Source organism: Lissotriton helveticus, chromosome 1_1 (genome assembly GCF_964261635.1).
Source record: "Lissotriton helveticus chromosome 1_1, aLisHel1.1, whole genome shotgun sequence".
Taxonomy (NCBI): Eukaryota; Metazoa; Chordata; class Amphibia; order Caudata; family Salamandridae; genus Lissotriton; species Lissotriton helveticus.
Window position 1 is genome coordinate 720,221,428 of NC_136057.1, and position 25,401 is coordinate 720,246,828.

Below are 25,401 nucleotides of genomic sequence, written 5' to 3' on the forward strand. Positions count from 1 at the left end.
TTTGCAACAATTTTGATAAAAAAATATTAAGTTTGATTGAAAGCAATGTTCTCTGGCAAACTGCAAAGTTTTAATTTTGAATGTGCAGCATGGATAAAAAAAGCTATACTCCTCAGGATGTACTATATTGATAGACTTATGCGTGTTCAGAATTTCTTTGATATTTAGTGGGATACGCTGTGTCCACCCTGGTAGTTGTTTAGGTAGAGCCATATTGGAAAAGGGAACCACGCATCTGCCATACTGCATTTGTGTAGCAAACTTATTTAATGGCAGCGTTTGCCATAAAGCATATCCCTTATAGAGGAACTGAACTGCTTTGCTGAAAATATCAGATGGAGAAAAAACACAGTTTAGTGTGATTTATTTAGGGTCTTTGCCAATAACAGATTATTTTTGCCCCTTGAATTGCCTTGCCTGACTCACTCTCAGGAGAGAGCTGACTGGATCCTAACAACAAAAGACATGCTTATTTGCTGCTAGAAAAATTCCTGTCTGCTTGAGAAGGTAGACAGAAAATATTGTGTATTCTACTCTGATTATCTGGGACTGGAATGTTTCTTCAAGGCCTATGAGGCTAATCATGTGGACTTTTGTGGTTCATTCTCTGGCCATTCAGTCTACTTGCTCTGTAGAAATGTTGTAGCAGGTGGGCACAGAAGGTCACAGAGACACAGTAAACTGTGCCTGACTGGATAGAAGGCAAGCTGTAATTGGACATTTCTTCAACCCACTCTTGTAAGATTTCTCCTTATGTTTGGTTGATGTAGATGAAGAATAACAAGAACTTGTGGTAATAGAACCTGATTTGATTGTCTGGAGCTAGAACGGTGGGGAATGCTGCTGCAACTGAAACTGCGGGTAGGTCTGTGAGAAATCTGTGCTGATTATATGGATATATTTGTCAATGTTCCCTTTATCAAAAATTACGTTTCTTTGGGCCAGTGTTTTTTTTTCAGTCCCAAAACGTTTGCAGCTGTTTTTGAAACAAATTTAGCAATGTTTTCCTCCATTGGGAAAACTAAATTTCTACTACAAGGTTATTTTAGGGTTTTTATGTCCCCAACTACTTTATTGTTTTTGGCAATTTGTCAGTCATCTGTACCACATACATGTCTCCCATGAGACCCTTGCAGTTTGACCCAGATATTAGGATATATTTTTCTTATTAGTAGCCAGATTTTGCAGGATTTGTGAGAGCTTGGTACCAGCTCACATCTAAATAGTGACCTCTCTCCCCCTCTACCATGGCAACTTTGCTTCCTAAATTAGCTTAATTCTAGATTTGATATTTTTAGGGAACAACATGTAATCCTGATATGTTTTCATGAATATTTGCGACTGGGGCAATTCTAGAACTATCTAGACAAATTAGAATTTTGAAATATAGGGTCTGACAGATCACTCCATCTGCTTTTAATGAAACCCCGACATCCAGCCACATCCAGCGAGACAATTGTCCTTGCAGTAACTACAGTCCATAACTTACTAATGGAGATATGTTTAGTTTCATCCAAACTTGCTAGAGATCACTTATTTTGTGCCAGATAACATCTAACAACACTTGGTGCTAAGCCAGGGGCATGAAATAAAATCAGGCTAATTCCCATTAATATAGGCTGTTCTAAAAGCTTAAGCAATGCATTTTTAAACAGCATGGCGTGCTTGTTTTTGAGACCTGAACCGCAGGTCTCATGTCCCAGAAGATAGGAAACATGTATAGAGTTCCAAAATGAAACAAAGCAGCTGAAACACTATAAACAGATGGAACTCTTCACAACATTTTTGGCTCACAATTGCCTGAGCAGAAAGATAAGCCTTCAGGGCAAAATGTTTGAAGTAAGCTGTGAACATACTGACCAAATACCAAATTTCAATACTAACTTTCAAATCAAGAAAAAATAATCAGCGTGGAAATCAGTGTGGAAAAAAACAGCTTTGGTTTGATTTACCCTTAATGGTTGCTCTATCTGTATTGCTGGTATTAATGCTCTGTGCATTTTACCCATTTTAAACAGGAATACATTGCCAGTGCTTATCCCTGATTGACATATTTAACTTGCCTAAAAGTCCCAGGTATTCAGTTTAGCACCTATGGCTTCGAATAATAAACTGTACCACAATAGTAAAAAACAACTAAAAGAACTAGATGAGAACTGAGGAAGGGTTAGCAGAGAGGAGAGAAAGTAGTTTCTTCACCTGTGGACCGCACCACCTGCTGTGTCACCAACAGAGTGTGTCTGTAAAACATGGCCTAAGGCCTACCATGTAAAGTCTGACAGCCACAGCCTAAAACCCTGCTGTCAAACCTGTCAAAATGGCCCTTTCTCACAGGCAGGAAACCCTGTGTTTAAACATTAATATGTGACTCATAAATACAGCTTGTTGCCCACATGTTAGTACAAAAAACATTAACCTGCCTGGTTCCAATGCGCCTCCCTCTGTGCTTTCCCATCATTTAATTAGCCGTCATCAACTCAACCATGCACCTGGACTCAAACGTGAGTTAGCAGCTCCTGTGTTGTTACTTTGTACAACTTAAGCTCGTTTCCAAATTCCCTTCCCTTCCACACACTCTTCTGCTCCCCATTCTCCCTGCTCTAATTCCCAGTATAAAGGGGAGTTGAATAAAAAGGTGAAATGCATTTTGTAAAAGCAACTGGGCATTTTATAAAAGTAACTCGGTGTGTAATAGATTAATGGAGAGTTGTACTAATGTCAAAGTTTAAACCATGTCAGATAACTTAATGATGCCTATTTCATTGTTTTTTGTAGTTACCCCTGAAGAAGGGCATGCTATGCCCGAAATGCATTGGGTCAATAAAATACTGCCTTTTGATGAACTCCTGCTTCAGTACTTGTTCTTGGAATAAGGTCCGGATGGACAAACTTGAACATGTGAAACTGGGCCGGACTGGCCATAGCGGGCACCGGGCGTTTCCCCGGTAGGCTGCTAGGGTGGGGGCCGGTTTTGGGCCCCTGGGGGTCGGCAAATATCGACCCCCTGTAACAAAATCAGCCGAAACCAGCGCTTGCAAACTGCTCAGCTGCACTCCCCCCCACCCCAGGGGGGGTCAGCTGAGCAGTTTGGCAGGGCCAGTTTCTGTTCCCAGTCCGGCCCTGATGTGAAATAATTGAAAATTTGCACTTTTCCTTGCGTGTGGAATTGAAGACAAACGTAAAAGTGGAATAACATAAGAAGAGCAAAGAAAAATCATGATAAAAAATTGAGTAAGTAGGAACATATTACGCAAGTTTGCATGATGCTGTGCCTTGGAATTTGGGACGGAGTGTCGTCCCAAAATATAGTGAATACAGGGTTGCCCCAGTGCAGATGTCAAGGAACAAGGCAGCTATTTTTGAGTTGTAGCTTTTCTGAAATGTGACATATCCCTTGGTATCAGACTACTTGTGTTGTGAAGAAAATTATAAAAATAAAAGTTTTATGTAAAACTGAGTTATCTGCAGTGCTATCCTAGTAGTGTGGGTATTGCAAATTATGGTAATTTAGTCCTTTACATATGCTTCTTTAACTTTTGCAAACTATATATTATAATGCTTAAATTAGCAGCGTCAGCAATACCTGGAGTCAGTGGGAACCCCTTTTCTCTTATTCAAAGTGCCTTGAGGCACTTGCCGGACTATTCTCTTCATAGACAATATACGTGACACCCATCTGATATGGCCACATTCCCCATGCTTATGTAGCCAACAGACTCTCCAGCCACATTTCTGTTCAACTCACTCACCTGCCTTCTCTTAGGCAAAATATTCTAACTTTACTCACCTTTGCCCAAATTCTGGAGCCTATGGCAATACAGTTTACCATACCTGTGTTTTGCAGGAAATCCTGTTGTTGGCTGACGTTGACAACAGTAGAATGACAGACATCACCAGTGAATTTGAAAACTATTTCTAGGACACAAACCTTCACAACACTGCATTTCATTTATCATACCTGAAGCCCTTCCCTTACAGCTTCCAAAAGATAGGGAACCACAGAGTAGTTCCAGAGGTCTGTAAACCATATTCTTGAACCATCCACATCCATTGGACAGGAAAGAAAGAGTCTTGGTCCTTAAAAAAAAAGTGATAGCATCCTTAGTATAATTATGAATTTTTGACACCTCTACTGCAAATGTAATGTAGTTCATTTAGACAAATTAGTCAGCTAAACCTGTGGAACAAAATGAATAAATGTAACTTATGCAAAGCTATAGAACTGGCCTATTTAAAAGACTGATAGTTGATATTTACATTTAATAAATTATGACCTAATCTGACCACCACATCAAGACTATTCATATTTACCAAAACATTTATAGCAGATGGATGAGACATTGTATCATATTTTACAAACAACAGTTTTAAAATCCCATGCAGTTATCTCTTAAAATAATAAACAATCCACAAAGTGCATTAGCACAATTACGATGTAGAGAACAAATGCAATTTCCATCACTTTATTATCCTGTTCGCTGGAGATAATGACGAGAACAGTTGAATACATCATACACAGAATTTTAATTCTGATCTTTAAAAGTAATCAAGCACACTATACATACACACAATTGAACAGGCGCGGTGCGTCCATTGGGGCGTGGGGGCGAAGCCCCACTAAGCCCCATGGACCAACCACGTCGTCACTAGAAGCCAAACACAATTATTTTAAAAAATCGCGCTATCTGCCGGCCGGGAAACCGGGAGACACCCGACCTTCCCGGAGTGCGCAAGGGGGGGGGGAGGATCGGGCTGCTGCAGCTGCGCAAGTGTATTTTTGGGCACAAACATGCCCGCGCATGCGCAGATCGTTTTCTTGTGAATTCCCCCTTAGAGAGAGGACCAGGGGGCGGGCCGCAGCCCCCGGGGTAACACAGGGCGACTGGGCGAGGAGTCATGGTGCCCCCCCAGCCAATCCTGGCGCAGGATTGGCTGGTCACTACATAGCCCGGTTACATAACCCCTGACGGATAGCACGGCCGACTTTGGTGCTTAGAAACCAGGTTCGAGCCTCTTATCGAACCATAAAAATGTATACATGACTTACTTTGGTGTTAAATAAATAGATATTTTAAAAAACAAATAAAAAAGATGTTCCGACTAAGGTGTAAAATTGGTGTCGAATAAATACATGTTTTTAAAAACAATTAATATTAATCATGTATCATTGGTGCTGGAGTACAAGGTTCGAGACTGGTATTAAACACTGACAAGCTGTGTGCAAGTTATATGGTCATAAAAATACATGAATGATGGATGCAGGATGGGTGGATGCATGAATGGATGCAGGATGAATGATGGGTGGATGAATGGATGGGTGGATGCATGAATGAATGATGGATGCAGGATGGGTGGATGGGTAGATGAATGCATGATGGATGCAGGATGGATGCAGGATGGATGGATGGGTGCATGAATGAATGATGGATGCAGGATGGGTGGATGGATGATGGATGAATGGATGGGTGGATGAATGGATGGGTGGATGGATGAATGAATGATGGATGCAGGATGGATGCAGGGTGGATGGATGGGTGCATGAATGAATGATGGATGCAGGATGGGTGGGTGGATGGATGGATGGATGATGGATGAATGATGGGTGGATGAATGGATGGGTGGATGCATGAATGAAGGATGGATGCAGGATGGGTGGATGAATGAATGATGGATGAATGGATGCAGGGTGGATGGATGGGTGCATGAATGAATGATGGATGCAGGATGGATGGATGGATGGATGGATGCAGGAATGGATGCAGGGATGGATGCAGGAATGGATGCAGGAATGGATGCAGGAATGGATGCAGGAATGGATGCAGGGTGGGTGGGTGGGTGGATGCATGAATGAATGAATGATGGATGCTGGATGGGTGGATGAATGAATGGATGGATGCAGGATGGATGGGTGGATGGGTGGATGAATGAATGATGGATGCAGGATGGATGGGTGGATGGATGGGTGGGTGCATGAATGAATGATGGATGCAGGATGGGTGGATGGATGGGTGGACACATGAATGGATGCAGGAATGGATGCAGGAATGGATGCAGGATGGATGCAGGATGGATGATGGGTGGATGATGGATGGATGGATGGATGCATGAATGAATGAATGATGGATGGATGCAGGATGGATGCAGGGTGGATGGGTGCATGAATGAATGATGGATGCAGGATGGATGGGTGGATGCATGAATGATGGATGCAGGATGGATGGATGGGTGAATGCATGAATGAATGATGAATGATGGATGCTGGATGGGTGGGTGGATGCATGAATGAATGATGGATGCAGGATGGATGCAGAATTGGTGGATGGATGGGTGGGTGGATGGATGGATGGATGGGTGGATGCATGAATGATGTATGGATGAATGCAAGGTGGTTCGGGCTCGCTCGCTGCGCTCGCTGCGGTGCAATATGCAAATTAGTTTACGGCCCACCACTTTCAAATGTCACCAGCCGCCCCTGCAATTGAATTGTCATTCCCTAAAGATGGATTACTTAGTGTAATTGAGGATGTATTCAGTCTTTAATAAAGTTGCAGTGAAAGTTTCCTTTTACACTTGAGGCCATCCCATGATGTTACTTTGCTCCATTTATAGTGCATCTCTAATTTGATTTACAGTTTTTACCAATAGTCAGGCCCACTACAGCTCTCCCCGTTGAGTCACTTTCCAGAATAATTGGGAGAATTTTGCAGGGTTATTACTAGATAGGGAAGAATCTTAGTGAATGAGCCCCCACTAACTCCATGCAAGAAGTCAATTTAAATTCATGCTGAATGGCTTGGACTACCGCACTATGTGAGAACTCTAACAGACATTTTAACATTTGACTTTCAGGTTTGGACCAACCAAGAAGTTCTTGGGTCGCAGTTTAGAACCTCTGCCCCATACAGTGCATGTGGTCATATTTTTCCTTAATATGCAGCTGTAAGTTGGGTCATAGAATATCCTCCATCGATAAAATTCATTTTCACTACTGAGCCGCACAGATTGATTAATCAAATTTTAAAGCCATCTCAATTGGTTGACCAACTCAGATTACGTCAAAATATCAGACCAAATATCTATATGAATTTACCTTTTCAACTTTGTCTCGCCCTAGATACAGTGAAAGTTGGGATTTATTTTCCAGAAAAACCATAATTTTTCTCCACAGCTCCTACCAAATAGGTAATAATTGTGAAGAAACTCCAACGTCCATTGTAGATGATGGCTGTATAGTTCATAAGGATTAAGTAATCTTATAGGCTGAACAATATTGAATAATGACAAAGAATGCCACAGGGTGCCGCAAGGTCCCATCGCTGGGGGGACACAGAAGAAAAATTCCCAATATCGGGAGGTCTCGAGAATACACACACCAACGTATACTGTCAACAGAACATATGTATCTCTAGCCTGCACATGAAGAGGAACTCTACCTCTTCAGTCTTTCTTTTGATTAGTACGTTTGGAAAAAAACATGTTTTGTATGACTCTCACTCACCCTAATAGTGGCATGCTCCATCATTGTGTCCACCTCAGCCCCTAAAAGCTGAGGTGGGCTCAACCATATTCCACTGAGCTCTTATGAGAACCTACCAGTGAGTCTGAAGAAAAAGATAAAAATACATATCAAGGGTCACATATATTTCTTTATTAGTGACCCTTTGTTGCATGGTTAAAAATCACAAAAGGAGGGATATCTAGGTATTATGGGCTTATGACACTTGCTGATTTCGACAACATGTTTCAGCCTTGTCACTGGCCTGCATGAGTTCCTCTGCTTTCATCAGGACTTATGGACTTTTATGTGTCCCAGATTCACTGAATAGCTATGTTAAGTGGAATTCACATGCAGTATGTAAGTTGGTGTCTGGATAGAACTTTGCTGAAAAGTGAGGAATAACAGTATTGTTTCGCACAAGAATAATTTGGACCATGACATTTCCCTCCATTTTTTCTACTGGTCTGTATGTTAAGTTCTGTATGTTATGTTTTCTTTTCCTGGAACTGGTGGTGAAATTCATTAACCAGGTTTGGACCTCAATTTTCTGTGGGTGATGAATTGCTTATTCCACTTGTTTAGCCTTGCTTTTAACTGTAACTACTTTAGCTGGAAAAGGCACAGATATTGAGGAAGAACCCGCATTTAGAAGAAACGTTTGTATAACTGGAGGAATGTTTTAAAATTATTTTGACTGGTTAACCATTTTACTCAGCTTACAGTCAAAAAAATAGGGTTGCAGAACTGGTATCTCTTTTTGATCATCATTGACTGTCATGAGATGTATACTGATGGTGCACAGGGATCAGCAACAGAGACGGGGCTTGACAGTTACTGTTCCTTTCCGCTGCTGGTGGTGCTATCTGGTCCTTGGTCGTCACCATGACTGACCTTAACAGAGATGGTAGGCAGATATCTTATGTTATGTCTATTCACCTGCTTCATAAGATCTTCAAGTGGATCCCCACCGAGTGCTGTAAAATGGTCACCCATCCGCTCATCAGCAGCAGACTCGACTACGGCAATGCACTCTATGCCAGCACCACTCTATGCCAGCACCACTAGAACACCTCAGCCAGACTCATCCGGAACATCCCATGCCACACCCACATCACCAGCAACCTGAGAGACCTACACTGGGTGCCTGTCAAGAAAAAGAATCACCTTCAAGCTCCTCATGCATGACTACAAGCCCTCCACAATGCCAGACCAGCATACCTCAATCACTGCCTCTCCTTCTACACTCATACCAGACATCTCTGCTCCGCCCAAATGGTCCTGGACACCAGCCCATGGATCCCCAAGACCACGGCTGGAGGAAGACGCTTCTCATACCTATTTTGAAGACCTGGAACTCCCTGCCACTGCACCTCAGGCAATCACCATCACTGCCGCAATTCAGGAAGGACCTCAAGTCCTGGCTACTTCAACTGAATCAGACCCACCCCCTTAGCGCCTCGAGAACCTCACGGGTGAGTAGTTGTGCTTTATAAGACTACTGATTAATGTACTGATTGATTGATTGATTGATTGCATAGTGCACTAATCACCCATGAGGGTATCCAGGCACTTAAGCAGGTGTGTAGGTGTGTGGTCTCTGTGCAGTTGTTTTATAAGCCAGGTCTTCAAGCTTCTTGCAGAACTACAGAAGTGAGGAGAAAGCTTTTTTGTATTGTGGGAGGTCATTCCATTTTTTTGCGTGTGATGTAGGTGAGCCAGCAACCTTCTGTTCTGCTTTTGTGAATGGGTGTGTGTGTGTGAGCGAGAAAGAGGCTGAGCATAGGAGTCTGGTAGGCTGGTGAAAATGTATGCTGCAGTTCAAGCATGGTGGCCCAGTGTTGTGCAGGTTTTGTGTGTGTACGACTATTTGTAATTGCCTGCATTTGTGAATGGGAACCAGTGGAGTTCTCTGAGGTGGGGTGTGATATGGGTGCAGCATGCGTGGTTGAGTGTGTGCTTTGTGGTGGTGTTCTGGATTGTCTGAAATTTGTGTAGGAACTGCTTGGAGAGTCTGGCGTAGAATGCGTTGCCGTAGTTGAGTCTGCTTCTGATGAGTGCTTGCTTGACAGTGCTTCTGTTCTGTGGCAGCCATTTGAAGATCTTTCTTAGACTACACAGGATGAGGAAGTCGGCAGCACTCACTAAGTTCACTTATGCAATCATGTTGATCTTGTCATCCAGGATGATCCCCAGATTTCAGCTTTGCTCAGTGGGTGTTGGCCCTAGCACAAGGTGGCATCCCAAGGGGAGGTCCTGTTGCACAAGTTACTACTTGTGTAACAATATATCTGTAAGAGACATTAGTTAGTGATAGATTCCTTACCTTAGAATATCCTCAGACATCAGACTGGATCCTTAAAGCTTTCGTCAGCAGTACCCCTGCGCGCCGATAGGTGTCGTTGTACGGCTCCGCGTGCGTCGTTGGCGTCGTATTCGCCAAGATGACGTCACTGGAGCTACTTAGACGCGCCCACGCGCGCTGACATCAGTTCTGTATACAACTTTCCGCGACAGGAATGCAGAGGCATGTAAGATGCTGACCACTGGTGCATAGAAACTAGGGCCCGAAAGGATGATCTTAACCCTAGAAATCAGTTCGCAGAACGGGGAGAATGGGTGGGGCGGGAAGGTATCTATCACTAACTAATGTCTCTTACAGATATATCGTTACACAAGTAGTAACTTGTGCATCTGAAAGAGACACTTTAGTGATCGATTCCTTACCTTAGAATAGATACCCCAGCAATACCAACCCCGGTGTTGAGTCTGTGAACAAGAATACACCAGAACGTCACGGAGAACAGAATGGCCAAAGAAGCCGTCCCTCCGGACCTGACTGTCAAGGCAATAATGCTTTGTAAAAGTGTGCAGCAAAGCCCACGAGGCAGCCTGACAGATGTCTTGCAGGGGGACACCACATCCCAATGCCATAGTAACTGCTGTCGCCCTAGTAGAATGGGCACGCAGCAACACCGGAGGTTCTTTTTTAGACATAGAATAACAGGCCTTGATACACAAGATGACCCAGCAGGAGATAGTCCTCTTGTGAACAGCCCGGCCATTCTTGGCGCCTGCGTAGCCAACAAAGAGCTAGTCATCCACCCAGAATGCTTGTGTGCAATTCAGGTGAAAGGAGAGTGCACATTTTGGTTCCAGATGGTGGAGCCTCTCTTCCTCTCTGGAAGGGTGCAGAGGCAGTAAGAAAGTGGGCAAGGTGATAGTTTGCCCGATGTGGAAGGCTGTGACAACCTTTGGCAAGAAGGAAGGACGAGTGCGAAGCACAACCTTGTCCGAATGAACCAACAGAAAAGGAGGCTTACAAGAGAGAGCCTGAAGCACACTCACTCTCCTGGCAGAGGTGATAGCCACCGGGAAGGCTGTTTTCAAAGTCAGAAGATGTAAAGGACGATTGTGAAGTGACTCAAAGGGAGCGCACATGAGATAAGTCAAAACAAGATTCAAGTCCCACTGAGGCATTATGAAAGGAACAGGAGGGAACATATGCGTAATGCCTTTTAAGAATTTCTGTACAACAGGGGACTTGAAAAGAGAAGGCTGATCTGGAAGCCTCAGAAAGGCTGAAATGGCTGAAAGATAGCCCTTGATAGTGCCCAGAGCAGAGCCCTGCCGGGCCAGAGAAAGAAGGAACAAAAGGACCTCAGAAAGAAGGACAGAAAGGGGATCCACAGTCTTGGCTGTGCACCATGCCACAAATTTGTTCCACCTGTAGGCATATACCGATTTAGTGGAGAAACGCCTGGCTGCCAGAATGACATCACAGACTTCAGGAGGCAAGCCAAATGGAATCAACTGTCGCCGCTCAATTTCCATGTATGTAGGTGGAGGCTGGACACGGTTGGGTGGAGAACCGTCCCCTGCTGCTGCGACAGAAGATCCTCCCGCAGAGGCAGTCAGATCAGGGGATTCAGGCTCATACTGAGTAGCTCAGGATACCAAACTCCTCGAGCCCACTCCAGAGCCACAAGGATGACTTGGGCCCGGTGGCCCCTGATTTTCTTCAGCACTCTGGGTAGAAGAGGTACAGGCAGAAAGGCGTACAACAGACCGCAGTTCCTCTCGTATCGAAAAGCGTCGCCGAGCGAGTGCCGCCATGGAAATTCCAATGCGCAGAACTGTGCACATTGCGCGTTTTCTTCTGAGGCAAATAGTCAAACCAAGGCTCTCCCCACTGTTGAAAGAGACCTTGCGCCACCTCTGAGTGAAGACGCCATTCGTGATCCATCAGACACCAGCGGCTGAGTCCGTCCAGCCTGGCGTTCAAAGAACCCGCCCGGTGTTGAACCATCAAGGAAATGATGTGACGTTCCAGCCACGTCCAGAGGCGCAGAGCCTCCTGACATAGGGTCCACGACCCCACCCCGCCCTGTTTGTTGCAATACCACACGGCGATGCTGTTGTGCGTGAACACCTGCACTACCCTTCCTCTGACAGAGGGAAGGAATGCCTTCAGTGCAAGAAGAATCAACTGAAGGCCTCTGATCTCCGCATCTCCCTTGTGGCCGCCCCATCCCAGGAGGGAAGCGCCCGTCACCACTGTGTGCTCTGGTTGGGGGTAGGGAGAGGGATCTGCCGCTGACCCAATGCTGATTTGTGAGCCACCACTGCAATTGTTGTGCAGTGCCCTCCAAGATCTGGATGTAATCGGACAGGTTTCCCTGATGCTGTGCCCACTGGAACTTCAGGTCCCACTGCAGATCCCGCATTAGGCCACATGGCATGGTTGGTCAACAGGATGCACACCATCCACTTCGGATCTCCAACAGACTCATGCCCACACCACATCTTCAACCAAGCCAGCACCACCATCGCACCCCATCTCTGGAGAGCCATCAGCGTTTCCTTCGAGACCGCTACCTTCCCAGAGAGCTGGAAACAGGCAGAGATCAATGCCTTACTCAAGATACCCAAGGCGGACCCCAAGGACCTCAAAAACGTCCGGCCCATCTCCCTGCACCCATTCCCAGCGGAGGTCATCGAGAAGACCGTCAACAAACAACTGACCCGCTACCTCGAGGAAAACAGCATCCTGGACCCATCCCAGTCCGGATTCCACAGCAACCACAGCACCGAAACTGCCCTCATCCCCGCCACCAATGACATCACGGCCCTGCTAGACAACGGAGAAACTGCGGCCTTCATCCTCCTGGACCTGTCAGCCGCCTTCGACATGGTCTGCCACCGCCCACTATGACCACGCCTCCATGATGCCGGGATCCAAGAGAAAGCCCTGGACTGGACCATCTCCTTCCTATCCGGCAGAACACAGAGCGTCCGCCTCCCCCCTTCTGTTCCAAAAGCACTGAGATCATCTGCGGAGTACCCCAGGGTTCTTCCCTCAGCCCAACGCTGTTTAACATCTACATGTGACCTCTCGCCCACGTCACCTGAATGCATGACCTCAACATCATCTGCTACGCCGATGACACCCAGCTGATCCTCTCCTTCACCAAGAACCTTCACACCGCCAAAACCAACCTCCACGAAGGAATGAAGGCCGTCGCCGAATGGATGAGGAACAGCCGACTGAAGCGGAACTCGGACAAGATGGAGGTCCTCATCCTCGGATCCACTCCTTCTGCCTGGGACGACTCCCGCTGGCTGACCGCACTGGGAACAGTTCCAACACCCACCATCCACACAAGCAACCTAGGGGTCATCCTCGACTCCACCCTCTCCATGACTAAGCAGGTCAACGCCGTCTCTTCCTCCCGCTTCTACACCCTCTGCATGCTCCGCAAGATCTACAAGTGAATCCTCACTGAAACAAGAAAAACGGTCACCCAGGCCCTCATCAGCAGCAGTTTATACTACGGAAACACCCTCTACGCAGGAGCCTAGGCCACACTCCTGAAATGGCTTCAAAGCATTCAGAATGCCTCTGCACACCTGATCCTCAACATCCCTTGCCGCAGCCACATCACACCGCACCTGAGATACCTGCACTGGCTCCCTGTCAACAAGAGGATAACCTTCAAGCTCCTCCCCCACGCACACAATGCACTCCACAACACCGGACCAGCATACCTCAACAGACGACTCAGCTTCTCCGCCAGCTCCGCTCCGCCGACCTCGCCCGCGCCACAGTGCCCCGCATCCCAAGAGCGACCTCCGGCAGCAAATCGTTCTCTCACTTCGCCGCCAAGGCCTGGAACACCCTCCCCATCCACCTACGACAGATCCAAGACCTGCTGACCTTCAGAAGACTCCTCAAGACCTGGCTGTTCGAGCAATAGTGGCATTCCCCACCCCCCCAGCGCCTTGAGACCCCCACAGGTAAGTAGTGCACTTTACAAATGATTGATTGATTGATTGATTGATGCAGGAGGCCATGAGTCCCAGCATCCTCAAGGTCGTCCTGACTGAAACTCAGGACAAGGGCTGAAAGATCGGAATCATAGCCTGAATGTCCTGGACTCGCTGTTCGGGAGGATAAACCCGAAACTGTGCCGTGTCCAAAACCGCTCCGATGAAGAGGAGCTTCTGGGAGAGAACCAGGTGCGACTTTGGCACGTTGATGGAAAACCCCAGCAAATGCAGGAGGCGGGCCGCAGTCTGGAGGTGGGAGACAACTGTCTGGGGCGAGCCTGCCTCGAACAACCAGTCATCGAGATAGAGGAAGACTGACACCCCTGATCTGCGCAGATGAGCTGCGACCACCGCCATCACTTTTGTGAACACCCGAGGGGCGCTGGTATGGCCAAAGGGAGCACGGTGAACTGAAAATACTCCTGGCCCACCGTGAATCGCAGCTAACGCCGATGGGCTGGCAGGACGGAAATATGAAAATAAGCGTCCTGCAGGTCCAGCGCTACCATCCAGTCTTGTGGATCGAGAGCAGACAAGACCTGAGCCAGAGTGAGCATTTTCAACTTCTCCCTCCTGAGGAAGCGATTTATGTTCCGAAGGTCTAAGATGGGAAGTAGACCCTTGTCCTTCTTCGGAACAAAGAAGTAGTTGAAGTAACAACCACGACCTAATTCTGGCATCGGAATGCACTCGATGGCCCCCTTGGCCAAGACGGCCGTAACTTCCTGCTTGAGAAGTGCTAAATGATCCCCTGACATGCAGTGGTACTGCAGTGGCATGGTTGGGGGGTAGACTAGAAGGGGAGGGGGTAGCCCCTTCGGACAATATCCAGTACCCACCTTTCTGATGTAATGGTGTGTCGGTGAGGGAGGTGATGACGAATCCTGCCACCCACTGGCATCTGGTGGGCCTGAAACACCGGACTAGGAAGGTGTGGAGGCACTGGCAGCGGGGGTGTTGGTGGACTGACCCGCGTGCTGGCCCCGTGACCCGCCTCTGCGAGCCCCACGTCTGCGGCTGAGCTGGGACTGTTGCTGGGCAGGCATATTCTGAAATGAATGTGTTTGTACGCCCCTACCGGAGCTTCGAAAGGAATAAAAGTTAGAAGCGGAAGAAGTACGTTTGGCCGAAAGGCCTAAGGACTTGGCCATGGCTCGAGAGTCCTTGAAACGCTCCAATGTGGAATCCGCCTTATCATCAAAAAGGCGAGTGCCATCGAAGGGCATGTCCATCAAAGTATTCTGGACGTCCTCAACCAGGCATTACGGCGTAGCTCCGCCGTTGTGGAAATCGCCCTACCCAGTGAATCAGCGGTATCAAGGCCCGGCGTATAGTGAACTTGGCCGCATCTCTCCCTTCCATAAGAGCGAAGGTGAGTTCTGTCCGGTCCCCATCCAGACACTGAGGGAGCACCTGCTCAACCGCATCCCATACAGAATGGGAATTGCAGCCCAAGAGACAGGCAGTGTTCACAGACCGTAGTCCAGAACTTGTGGAAGAATAAATCATCTTCCCAAACGGCTCCAATTTCTTGGATCCTAGTCCGGCGGAGCAGAAGGGAACGCACTCGGGGACGTCAAAGCCTGAACCTCCAAACTCTCAGGAATCTATCACTAACGTGTCTCTTTCAGATGCTGAAGACCAGTACTTCCATCTTGTCATAGTTGAGTTCTCATCCATTCTGCTACCATGGTCCTGCAATTGGTGAAATTGGCTCTGGTGGTAGATGTCTTGCCCGTCAGGAGAGGGTGTGCTGGGTGTCATCAGTATAGGAGATGAGAATGATGCCTTGGCGAACTGAGTCATCTAGACATTGAACACAGTATGGCTGAGAGTTGATCCCTGTGGGGACTCTGCAGATCAGGCTCTTGTTCTCCAATGTGAAGGGTAGCAGGCTGACTTTTTGGATTCTTCCTGCGAAGAAGAAACAGTTCCAGAGTGCATTGTGGGAGACCGTGCTGAATGCCCTGGAGAGGTTGAGCAGGCTAAAGGCCCCTGCTTCTCCTCGGTGCAGGAGTGGCTGCGATGAGTGCTGCTTTGGTGCTTTTTGAATCCCTATTGAGTGTTGCCTAGTAGATGGTGTTGTTTAAGGTGCACTGTGAGTTGCTTGTTGATGGCCTTCCATGTGATTTTGGTTGGGTAGTGGAGAAGGGACATAGCACAGAGGTTTCTCATTTGGTGTGGGTTGACTGAAGACTTCCTGAGTGCACCGTTGACCGCTGCATGCTTTCAGTCTTCAGGGAATGTGGCAGATGTGATGATGATGTGGGTGAGGTCATTGACGAAGGGTGATGCTCCAAGGTAGAAACATTGATGAGGGTATGTGGCATGCAGCATGGTGATGGTATAATCGTCACTGTATCTTCTCTGGTGACAGTTTCTATTCAGTCAGGTGGCTGCCTTCGTTGGTGATGGGCAGGTTTACAATAAGATTGCTGAGGTCTGGTTGGTGCACAAAGCTGGTGTAGATGTTTGCAATTTTAATGTGGAAGAAGTTGGATAGGTCATCGCAGAGTTTTTGAAATGAGGTCATGCTGTTGACGGATGTATGACGTTACAACACATACCTTTACCACGCATACCTTTACAACGCGGTATTTACAACGAATACCGTTACAACGCATAGCGCTTTGGGGTGCTGGATAGTGGTAAGTATAATTTTCTATTCCAACTCCAGTCCCCGTGGACACTAGGGAAGGTGTTGGATAGAAAATTAAACTTATTCCCTATCCTAGAGCGCCCCTCAGCGCAATGCGTTGTAATGGTATGCGTGGTAATGCCTGCGTTGTAATGGTAGTGCGTTGTAAAAATTTCGTTGTAAACGTTACATACCGCTGTTGACAGAATCTGATGGTGTGGTGAAGTCCTTGACAATCAAGAAGATTTCCTTGTACTGTTGGAGCTCCCTTAGATGTGTTCAACTAGCACTCTTTTCTTGGAGCCTCCTCCTGATTTGTGAAGGTAGTCCTGTTGTGCAGTTTTGTAGACTGCTGGGATTACCATGGCGATGATGGGTGCCGATGTGGAGTTCAGCCAGGTTTCCGTCACGAAGAGGAGGTATGTGCTTCACTGCTCAGCAGGTCCCAGATTTCAGTCACGTGTTTGCTGAGAGATTGTGTGTTGACAAACAAGCATGTGCGTGAGTGTTGGGATGTGGGTTTTCTTTAACATGTGGTTTAAGGTGGAGTGTTGATGGTGTTGCTGGTGCTTCAGTGAGGTGTATGGGTTAGCTGCTGCAGATGAACTGGCAGTGAGTGGAGGTGAAGGCTTCTATGGTGGTATGTGGTGTGGCAGCAGCAGGAGGTGATTTGTCCTGGGTTCAACAATTGAAAGAGTACAGTGGACAGAAGAAGAGAGTGCAAGGTGGTGACTTTGCTTCTGGCCCCCCTTTGAGTCAGAAGTACGAGTTACTTACCTTCGGTAACGATGTATCTGGTAGAGACGATTCTAACGGCAGATTCCTTAACGTAGAATTATCCCCAGGCGTGAGACTGGATCTAGAAACTTTTTGCCCAGCATCCCTGCGCGCCGGGGGGATGGCATCATGCGACCCCACCCAGGCGTCGTCCTCGTACGTGACGTCAGCGAGGTCACATAAGTCCCACCCCAGCACGCCTACGTCAGTTTTCTTCAGAGAGCTTTTCCGCGCCACAACGCGTAGCCATCAGAAAAAACTGTGGATTATGAGATCAGTGGGCGAAAGAGCAGAAAAAGTGGAAAAAGAATGGTCACGAACAACACCATAAGGAGCAGTGTCAACACTGCAGCTGCCAAAGAAGGGGAAAGAAAAAAGAACAGAGTACAGCCCTGAACAGCCATCCTGCCAGGATGTAGACAGCCCCCACTGCAGACAAGGAACACATGCAAAAATGGCACGAGAACATACAGCAGGACTACAACCCCAACCAGGAACAACAAAGGGGAAACTGGTCTCAAGACAAACAGGAACGACAAATCTCCAGGGTAACCCAGCACAGAGTACGACAACCCCCCCCCCCCCCCAAGGAACAAGGGCAAGGGCACGGTGAGATGCCCTCAACCCAGAAGGTAGCAGAGGGACCAGAACCCTTAGTAACCAAGGGGAGAGGGAGGTGAGGGAAGAAAGTGAAGGCATGCCCCCAACCTGGACCAGAGCAGAGTGGAACAGGAGAACATATAACTCCATCCTCCAAAGAGTCAAAAGGAGGAAGGAACAAGAATAGAACAAATCATCCAGTTAAAAGAACGAAAGAAGATACAGCCACCCACCGGGAGGTGAGTGCAGAAGACCAAGCCAAAGGCCCTCGAAGATCGGGGAGGAAGGGCAGGCCGTGAAGGAATCTGTGGCTAGAATTGTCTCTATCAGATATATCGTTACCGAAGGTAAGTAACTCGTACATCTCATAGAGACTACTAGCTGGAGATTCCTTAACGTAGAATAGATACCCTAGCCATACCCACGGGGAAGGAGGGTCTGCGAAAGGGCCCCACAGGCCTCGACACAACAGAGGGCCCCACAGGGGACCAGGCCAACTGACAAGGCGAGGAGTCTCGTCCCCGCAGGCAAGGGGAACGCCCATCGCAAAACGCCACCGATCCCACGGGGGGCGGGGGAAGAAGAAAAGGAGGAAGTCCATTCCAGTCAACAGAGGAAACAAGGCAAGGCAAGGGGAGGCCGAAGCACCCCACATCCTTACAGGGCTACAGAACCGCCATTCAAGGCCCAGGCAAGGAAGAGGAAGAAGAGCAACCCAGAGGCTCCAAGGAGACAGGGAGAAAGTAGGAAGAGCAGCCCGGGGCACCCAGGAAGACCGGCGGGCTGCGCCCCAAAAGTGGGAGGAATACAAGAACCTTCCCAACCCCCAGGCCATCGAACATGAGGGCGAAGAAGGCCCAGACACACCACAGAGAGGGGTACACACACATGACCCAAAAGGAGCAGAACCAGAGTCACAACACCAGGCCGCAGACAGCAGGTCAGACCTGACGAACAGCACAGCAACCCCGGAGAAGGACACCTCGGGGTGCCACTCAGGCATTCTCATTCAGCACAAGAAAATTGCACCTGCAAGTACAGAAGCGCCACGGACGGGAAAGACCCGAAGGCGACCACAACTTTCCAGCACATAATGAGCTATATAACAGCTACAAGTACCCCACATAGGGTATGTTAGTCCCAAACATGGGAACCTTCTTAGGACGAAACTTCCACAGCACAGGACAACAGAAAGAGCTACGGGGGAAAAAAACGCAGAAGGCTTGTCAAGCAGCCAAGAGAAGAACAGGAGACCTAGTCTCAGAGCCAACCTGGTGTGACCAACCTTCAATAAAACACACACCCAAGAAGGGCCGGCCAGCAGCCAACAGAGCCACAGTGCCAACAGGAAGGAATCTCAGGCACATGAAGCACACAGATCACACAACGGGGGCGACTCGCCCCAACAAAAGAACAGCTCACAAAATCCAGACCAACCCACAGGTCACTGAGTAGGAGAAGAAGGAGGAGGAGGAGGAGGAGGAGGAGTAGAAGGAGGAGGAGGAGGGGGAGGCCAAAGCCCCGCCAAGAACCTCCGGATGGCTTAGTCTGCCGGGGCATGGAACAAGAGGGTGCCATCAAAGGGAAGATCCACCAGCCGTTCCCGCACATTCTCCGGGAACACACTGTCCCAATGCCAAGCATGGCGGCGAAGGGCAACCGAAGAAGATGCCATGGCACGACCAAGCACCTCTGAGATGTCCAGAGCGGAGCCAAGAAAAAACACTGCCAGCTCCCAGCCATCTAACGCATGGTGCCGCAAGTCAACCCCTAGCACCCTCCTGAGAAGCTGCAGATCCAAGGGACTCCACCAAGTTCCACAAGCAAGATGTCGCCCTAGCCAACACACATAAAGTGTTAAGGGCCCGCAGAGCCGCACTGGTCGAAGCAAACATATTAAAGCCCCACGAGTCCAGCCAGCTGGCCTTCCGGGAGGGTGGAGCCAACAGCGCCGGCAGGGAAGGAAATGCGGTCCGCCAAAGGGAGCTACTGGCAGAGGGGTGGAGGGAAAGACATGCCGGGTCACGCGGCGCTGGAAGGTGCCGGTGCAGAAGGTGCTGGGGCACAGGATCCCCTGTGGCGGGGCGCCCCCAAGTCCTCGTCAGAGAAGAATGAAGCGAACCTTCAAAGGGGATCAGCAGCTCCCTCCCACCAGAGCCCTGTGGAAGAACCTCCAAAAGATGATCCACGGGGAAGTGGGCAGCCGGATATCCCATGCGCAAAATTCCCACAGCCGTGGAAACAGTGCGAGTGAAGGCCGCACCCGCCTCCGTAGGGCCCTGCGGTAGAAAAAGCAGCTCCTCCGTGGGCGACGGCTGCAAACTAAGACGGCCATCCCCTAAGCCAAACGGAGCGGGAAAGGGCCAGGCCCGGAATGGAGAAAGAAGCGGCGAAGAGTGGGAGACCTGTGGTTCCTCCGGCGAAAACCGCAGCTGCGGTGATAGCAAGGAGCCGTCTTGTGATGACGTCGGGGATAAAGCCACGACGAGGCGCCTCCGTCTCCGGCGAGGGCGACACCAGCAGGCGCCCAACCTCTGGGGAAGAGGGGGCGATCTGACGCCTGTCCAGTGCTGTAGAGTCCGCAACCTGGAGCAGGGCGTCTTCATCATCCAACACCACAGGAAATTCGGGACAGGCCTCCACCCCGTCACACGGCGCAGGGGACTGGGGCTGGGCTGGAGCCGAGGTGGTCAAGGGACAGCGCCAGAACGGTGCCGACTTGACCTCCAACGAGGCAGCCGCCTGCGTGGAGGAACGAGAAACACCTGGAGAGCAACAAGGAGCCCCCCGCCAGCCTCGACCCATCGGGGGACGAGAGGGGTCCCCAACCCCCATGGCGGCCCCAAGGCCGACTCGACCTCCTTGCGAGACAACCGCCTGCGTGGAGGGCCGAGAGGGACCCGGGGACTGACAAGGAGTCCCCCGCCAGCCTCGACCCACGAGGGGATGAGAGGGGCCCGCCGACCCCTGTGGCGCAGCCGAGGCCGACTCAACCTCCAATCAATGAGGCAGCCGCCTGCTTGGAGGAACGAGGGGTCCCTCTCCAGCCTCGACCCAAGACGGGATGAGAGGGGTCTGCTGATCCCTGTGGCGCCGCCAGGGCCAGCAGCTGCCAGCGCCATAGCAGCGTCAACTTTCCCTCATACAGAATCGCCATCTGTCTGGCCGTGGGAGGCTCGGGATGCGACCTGAGCCCGGCGACCTCCCGCGACACCACAGGGACTCCCGCAGGAGTTTGCAGCAAAGCAGGGGCGCCGTGGTCCAAAGGAGAGACCCCTGAGGGGCTGCACCCCAACGGCACCACATCCTCCGAGCCTGGTCTCGAACCAGTCAGCGCCGGAGCCGAAGCCGCCGGCGACGCAGCGGAAGGCCCTGCATGGCGCATGGGATCCGCCGACGTCCCAGGAGGTGAAGGAGGAGGAGGAGGAGAAGCCAGCGAGGCATGCAAAGTATGTCTCACATTGAGGATGCTGCTAAGGGACCAATATTTAGGCTTGATTTGAGACTTTAGGTATCATTAGGATTAAATTCTACATGAGAATTTGCATCTGCAGATCTGACATGAGATGCAGAAAGGGAAGCTTTACCTCTGCTACCCAGTTTCAAAGTGCTTGTCTTCTCTCTTTAAAACATTGTAAAAGGTTCATATAACGTATTGGCACATTATTATGCTTGTTAGTCTCTAGTATATGGTACCACTTGTATTCACTGCCTGCAAAGTAAATGCTACTAGTAGGTTGCAAGACCTATTGTGCCACCCACTCAAGTAGCCCTGTAAAACATGTCTCCAAGCTGGCCATTGCAGCCTGGGGTGCAGCTTTAAACTGCCCATTTCGACCTTGCAAATTAATGTTCTTTTTATCTTGCCAGGCCGAAAACCTTTTTAAAATCCTTATAAGTCACTCCTAAGGTGGGCTTTATACACTCATAGGGCAGGGTGCATTGTATTTAAATGTAGAGCATGTATATGTAATGGTTTACATGTCCTGGCAGTAAAAGAAGCACAAAGACATTTTCGCTGCGGCAAGTCTGGCTAGGTTAACACTGGTTTACACTACTAGATTTAATACATGCTAGATTCATTTGTTGAATAGCTAGAAAAATATTTCAAGGACTCACTTAACAGTTTAAAATCCAACGTAATGGTACAGTCAGATTGTATATGACTATTTTGGAAATCGCTTTTTTAGAAAGTTCTTGTTTTTCCGTCTAAATCAAAAGGCTTTCCTGGCAGTGTCCAGCTGTCTGTCACCTGATCCCTTATAGCTTCCTTGAGGCAAGATGTTTATTGACCCCAGACAGTGGATAAAGGGCTCTGGGTCTGAGGAGAGTCTCTTCTTCTGTGACAGAATGGTATGGGGGTGTGTCTAGCTCCTTCCTGAGCTTCACAAGGTACATTCTGGCAGCTGAAGCTCACATCTAGACTTGCCCTATTCTGTCTCTCTAGTCAGGCTGGTTCCAAACCTACCGGAAGGAGAGGAACTGATAAGAAATAGTTTAGGGGTGGACAAAGGCTTGCTGTCCACCCACAGACTGGCACTGGGCATAAAATGTAGATCCTAAAGACATCTCTTGTGAACACTCATGGGCCTGATAAGAATTAGAAGGAGAACTGCCCTGCTATCTGAAGGATGGGAAGGAAGGCTAGACCCAAAACTCCATAAGTGACTTCAAGGGTCAGTTGACTCACCTCCTATTTGAGCTACAGTGACACAAGCAGCTTCCAGAGACCTTTCTCCATGCAACAGCCCAGTTGACCAGTTCCAACTGGACCTGCCCTGGATGCTGCTGCTGGCTTTGGCTGGAGTGAGCCATGATCCCAACTGGTGCCCCCCAGATCCTGGATGCTTGGCTGATGGTAGTGTGTCTTGCCCACAGACTGCAAGAATTGGGACTTAGAATGTCTTTGCCAACTGTCTACCTGGAGAACTGATGGAGACTGAGAGCACAGTTGAAGTTGCAGCCAGTCGGCCCTAACTAGCCAGTTTGCCCCACCAGAGGAGGTTCGACTTATAGAAACTTTCCTGTTAAAAATGGGGTTTCTGGTTGGCTACGGTATGCACCTAAGCCAGACAGAACCCACTAGTCTTGGCAGGGTAAAGGAGTTACACAACCAAGATAACCCTTGTTCACCTTCTTGGTAGCTTGGCAGAGCTGTCAGGCTTATCCTAGAGGCAATGTGTAAAGATGTTTGTGCAACACACACACACACTATTGACACAGTAGGCACACCACAAAAAGATACTACAGACAAGGTTATATAAAAATATCATTTGTATTATACATAAGACCAAGAATCACATAACTCATAAACATGCATATAAAACACATAGATCCTGGATCCCTTTACCATATGTTAATTGCATAAACATCACATAAATCAGAAATGACTCTGCTGTCATTGTACCACATTTAGTGGCAAAAAGCAAATACTAATAGTTGGCATACGGCAAAAACACATTCTACACCATCACTGTCCATATTTTACGCAGGTCCTGAAATGACAATTGTAATCCAGTGATTACCAAGCAAAAAATGACTGCATATTTGGGAGGGCAGTGCAGTAGTTAGGTCAGGGCTAAACATACACCAATGGCCCCATCACGCTAGGAGCCCATAGGGTGCAGCAGACCTGCACTCCTATTACCTTTTATATCAGCATTGAAGCGCCCCACACAGGGTCCAAAAGCACCTGTGTTTCCCTTCTGGGGACTATGGTAACTTTGGCCCACATGTACTACAAGCAAGCTTCTGTGCGCCCACCACAGTTCAGCTGGTGACTCCTGTGATAACCAGAGACATCCTCTGCCAAAGCGGGGGTTCTTCGTCGAGGATGCTCCCCACACTTCTTCACCCACGAGTGCATCAAAAGCAATGAGGGAGCCTGCGCTGGGTCCTCCTTAATGGGGCAGCACACAGCGGCTGCCCGCAACCAGTGGTGAAACGGCCACAATGCCAGTGTAGGATGTGAAGTGCATCTCTAGTCTCCTGCTTTGCTCAGCCACACGGCACCGGCTGTGCCGCTTACTAACATCAATCATGGGGCATTCAATCTGTACTTTCGGACAGGTATGCAGTTGCTGTCTCTTACGGCAGCTTCTGTAACTCCAACACCAGACACTGAATACACAGAGTTAGTGTCAGACGCACAGAGATAGTCAGAGGCACACAGGATGGTAAAGTAAGAAAATGCCCACTTTCTATAAGTGGCAGTTCCAAACACAGAAATTAAAAACTACCTTCACCAAAAGGCATGTTAATGAATTTTGAGTTCAGAGAGCCTAGACTTCATTTTCCTATCTTGTCCCTATTGCAAGTTACACATCTAAAATTGTTTTAGTCCAATGATAAGCCTATGGGACAGACATCCTTTCAATAGTGAAAAACAAAATGCACAGTATTTCATTATCTGGACATGTCACACGCACAAGTACATGTCCTGCCTTTCACATACACCGCACCCTGCCCATGGGCATACCTTGGGCCAACCAAAGGGGTTCCTTACATGTAAGAAAAGGGAAGGTTGTGGCCTGGCAAGTGGGTGCACTTACTAGGGCAACTTGGCAGTTTACACCTGTGCGCACAGACACTACTACAGTGGTAGGTATGAGACACATTTACAGGGCTAATCATGTGAGTGGCACAACCAGGGGTGCAAGCCCACTAGTAGCATTTGATTTACAGGCCCTGGCACACACCCTGCACTTTACCTGGGACTTACCAGTATCAAATATGCCAATCATGGATAACTAATCATTGTAATAATTTATGCAGAGAGCATATGCACTTATGTACTGATCAGCAGTGGTAAAGTGCCCAAAATCCTATAGCCAACAAAAACAGGGTCAGAATAATTGTTTGGGGATAATCCTGCGGAAAGGGCCAACTCCAACACTTTCAGGTCGGAAAGTTGATGACTTTACTAGGACCGACGACAATTAGTATCTGCTTAACATCAAAGCCTTCCTAGACTTCACTTCTCTGAACTTTTTGACCCACATTTGTCAATAGTAGCACCACAACCATGTTCATTAGGAGCATCAATTCGGATTTAGCTTTCAGTTTGCCCAGTCAGTGACTTGTTGACACCTACTTTTTCCCCTACAAGTTTCTACATCAGAATGTAAACTTTTCACTATGACTAAACTGATCCCTGTATCTATTGCAGTCTGCCGTAACCTTTCATCTTGACCTGGTCTAACATAGCCAGATGCCCGTGGTTGGCAGTTTGAGGTGCTTTTTAAATTCAAACTTTACAAATGTATCATCTCCATATTTAATTTTTGTTGTTTTTATTGATTACATTATACTCTATATTTCTTAATTGGCTTGTGTAGGAAGTTGGGTTACTGGCTCAGGGTCATGAAATCCTACTCAAGCAGCAACCACAATCTCTTTCAGAATAAAACACAAGCAAACTCCAAATGAATCTGTACTTAACTCTCTTGTAGGTAGGCACAAAATCAATTATGCTTATCTTACAGGCAATCTGTAAAGTATTTTGACAGCACTTCAAACAGTAACAAAGCTGAAAACACAACACAAGAAAAATAAATCCCAC

General features: G+C 48.2%; 1 protein-coding gene across 2 annotated transcripts in view; it reads right to left on the bottom strand.

Annotated features, from left to right (window-relative positions):
- Window positions 1–25,401, bottom strand: part of NAV3 (neuron navigator 3) — a 1,248,418-nt gene that overhangs the window by 25,274 nt on the left and 1,197,743 nt on the right. For both annotated transcript variants that reach the window (XM_078674251.1, XM_078674250.1), the window contains one exon: window positions 3,959–4,077. In XM_078674251.1, the coding sequence (XP_078530377.1) occupies window positions 3,959–4,077 (119 nt within the window). The remainder of the gene's footprint in view (window positions 1–3,958; window positions 4,078–25,401) is intronic.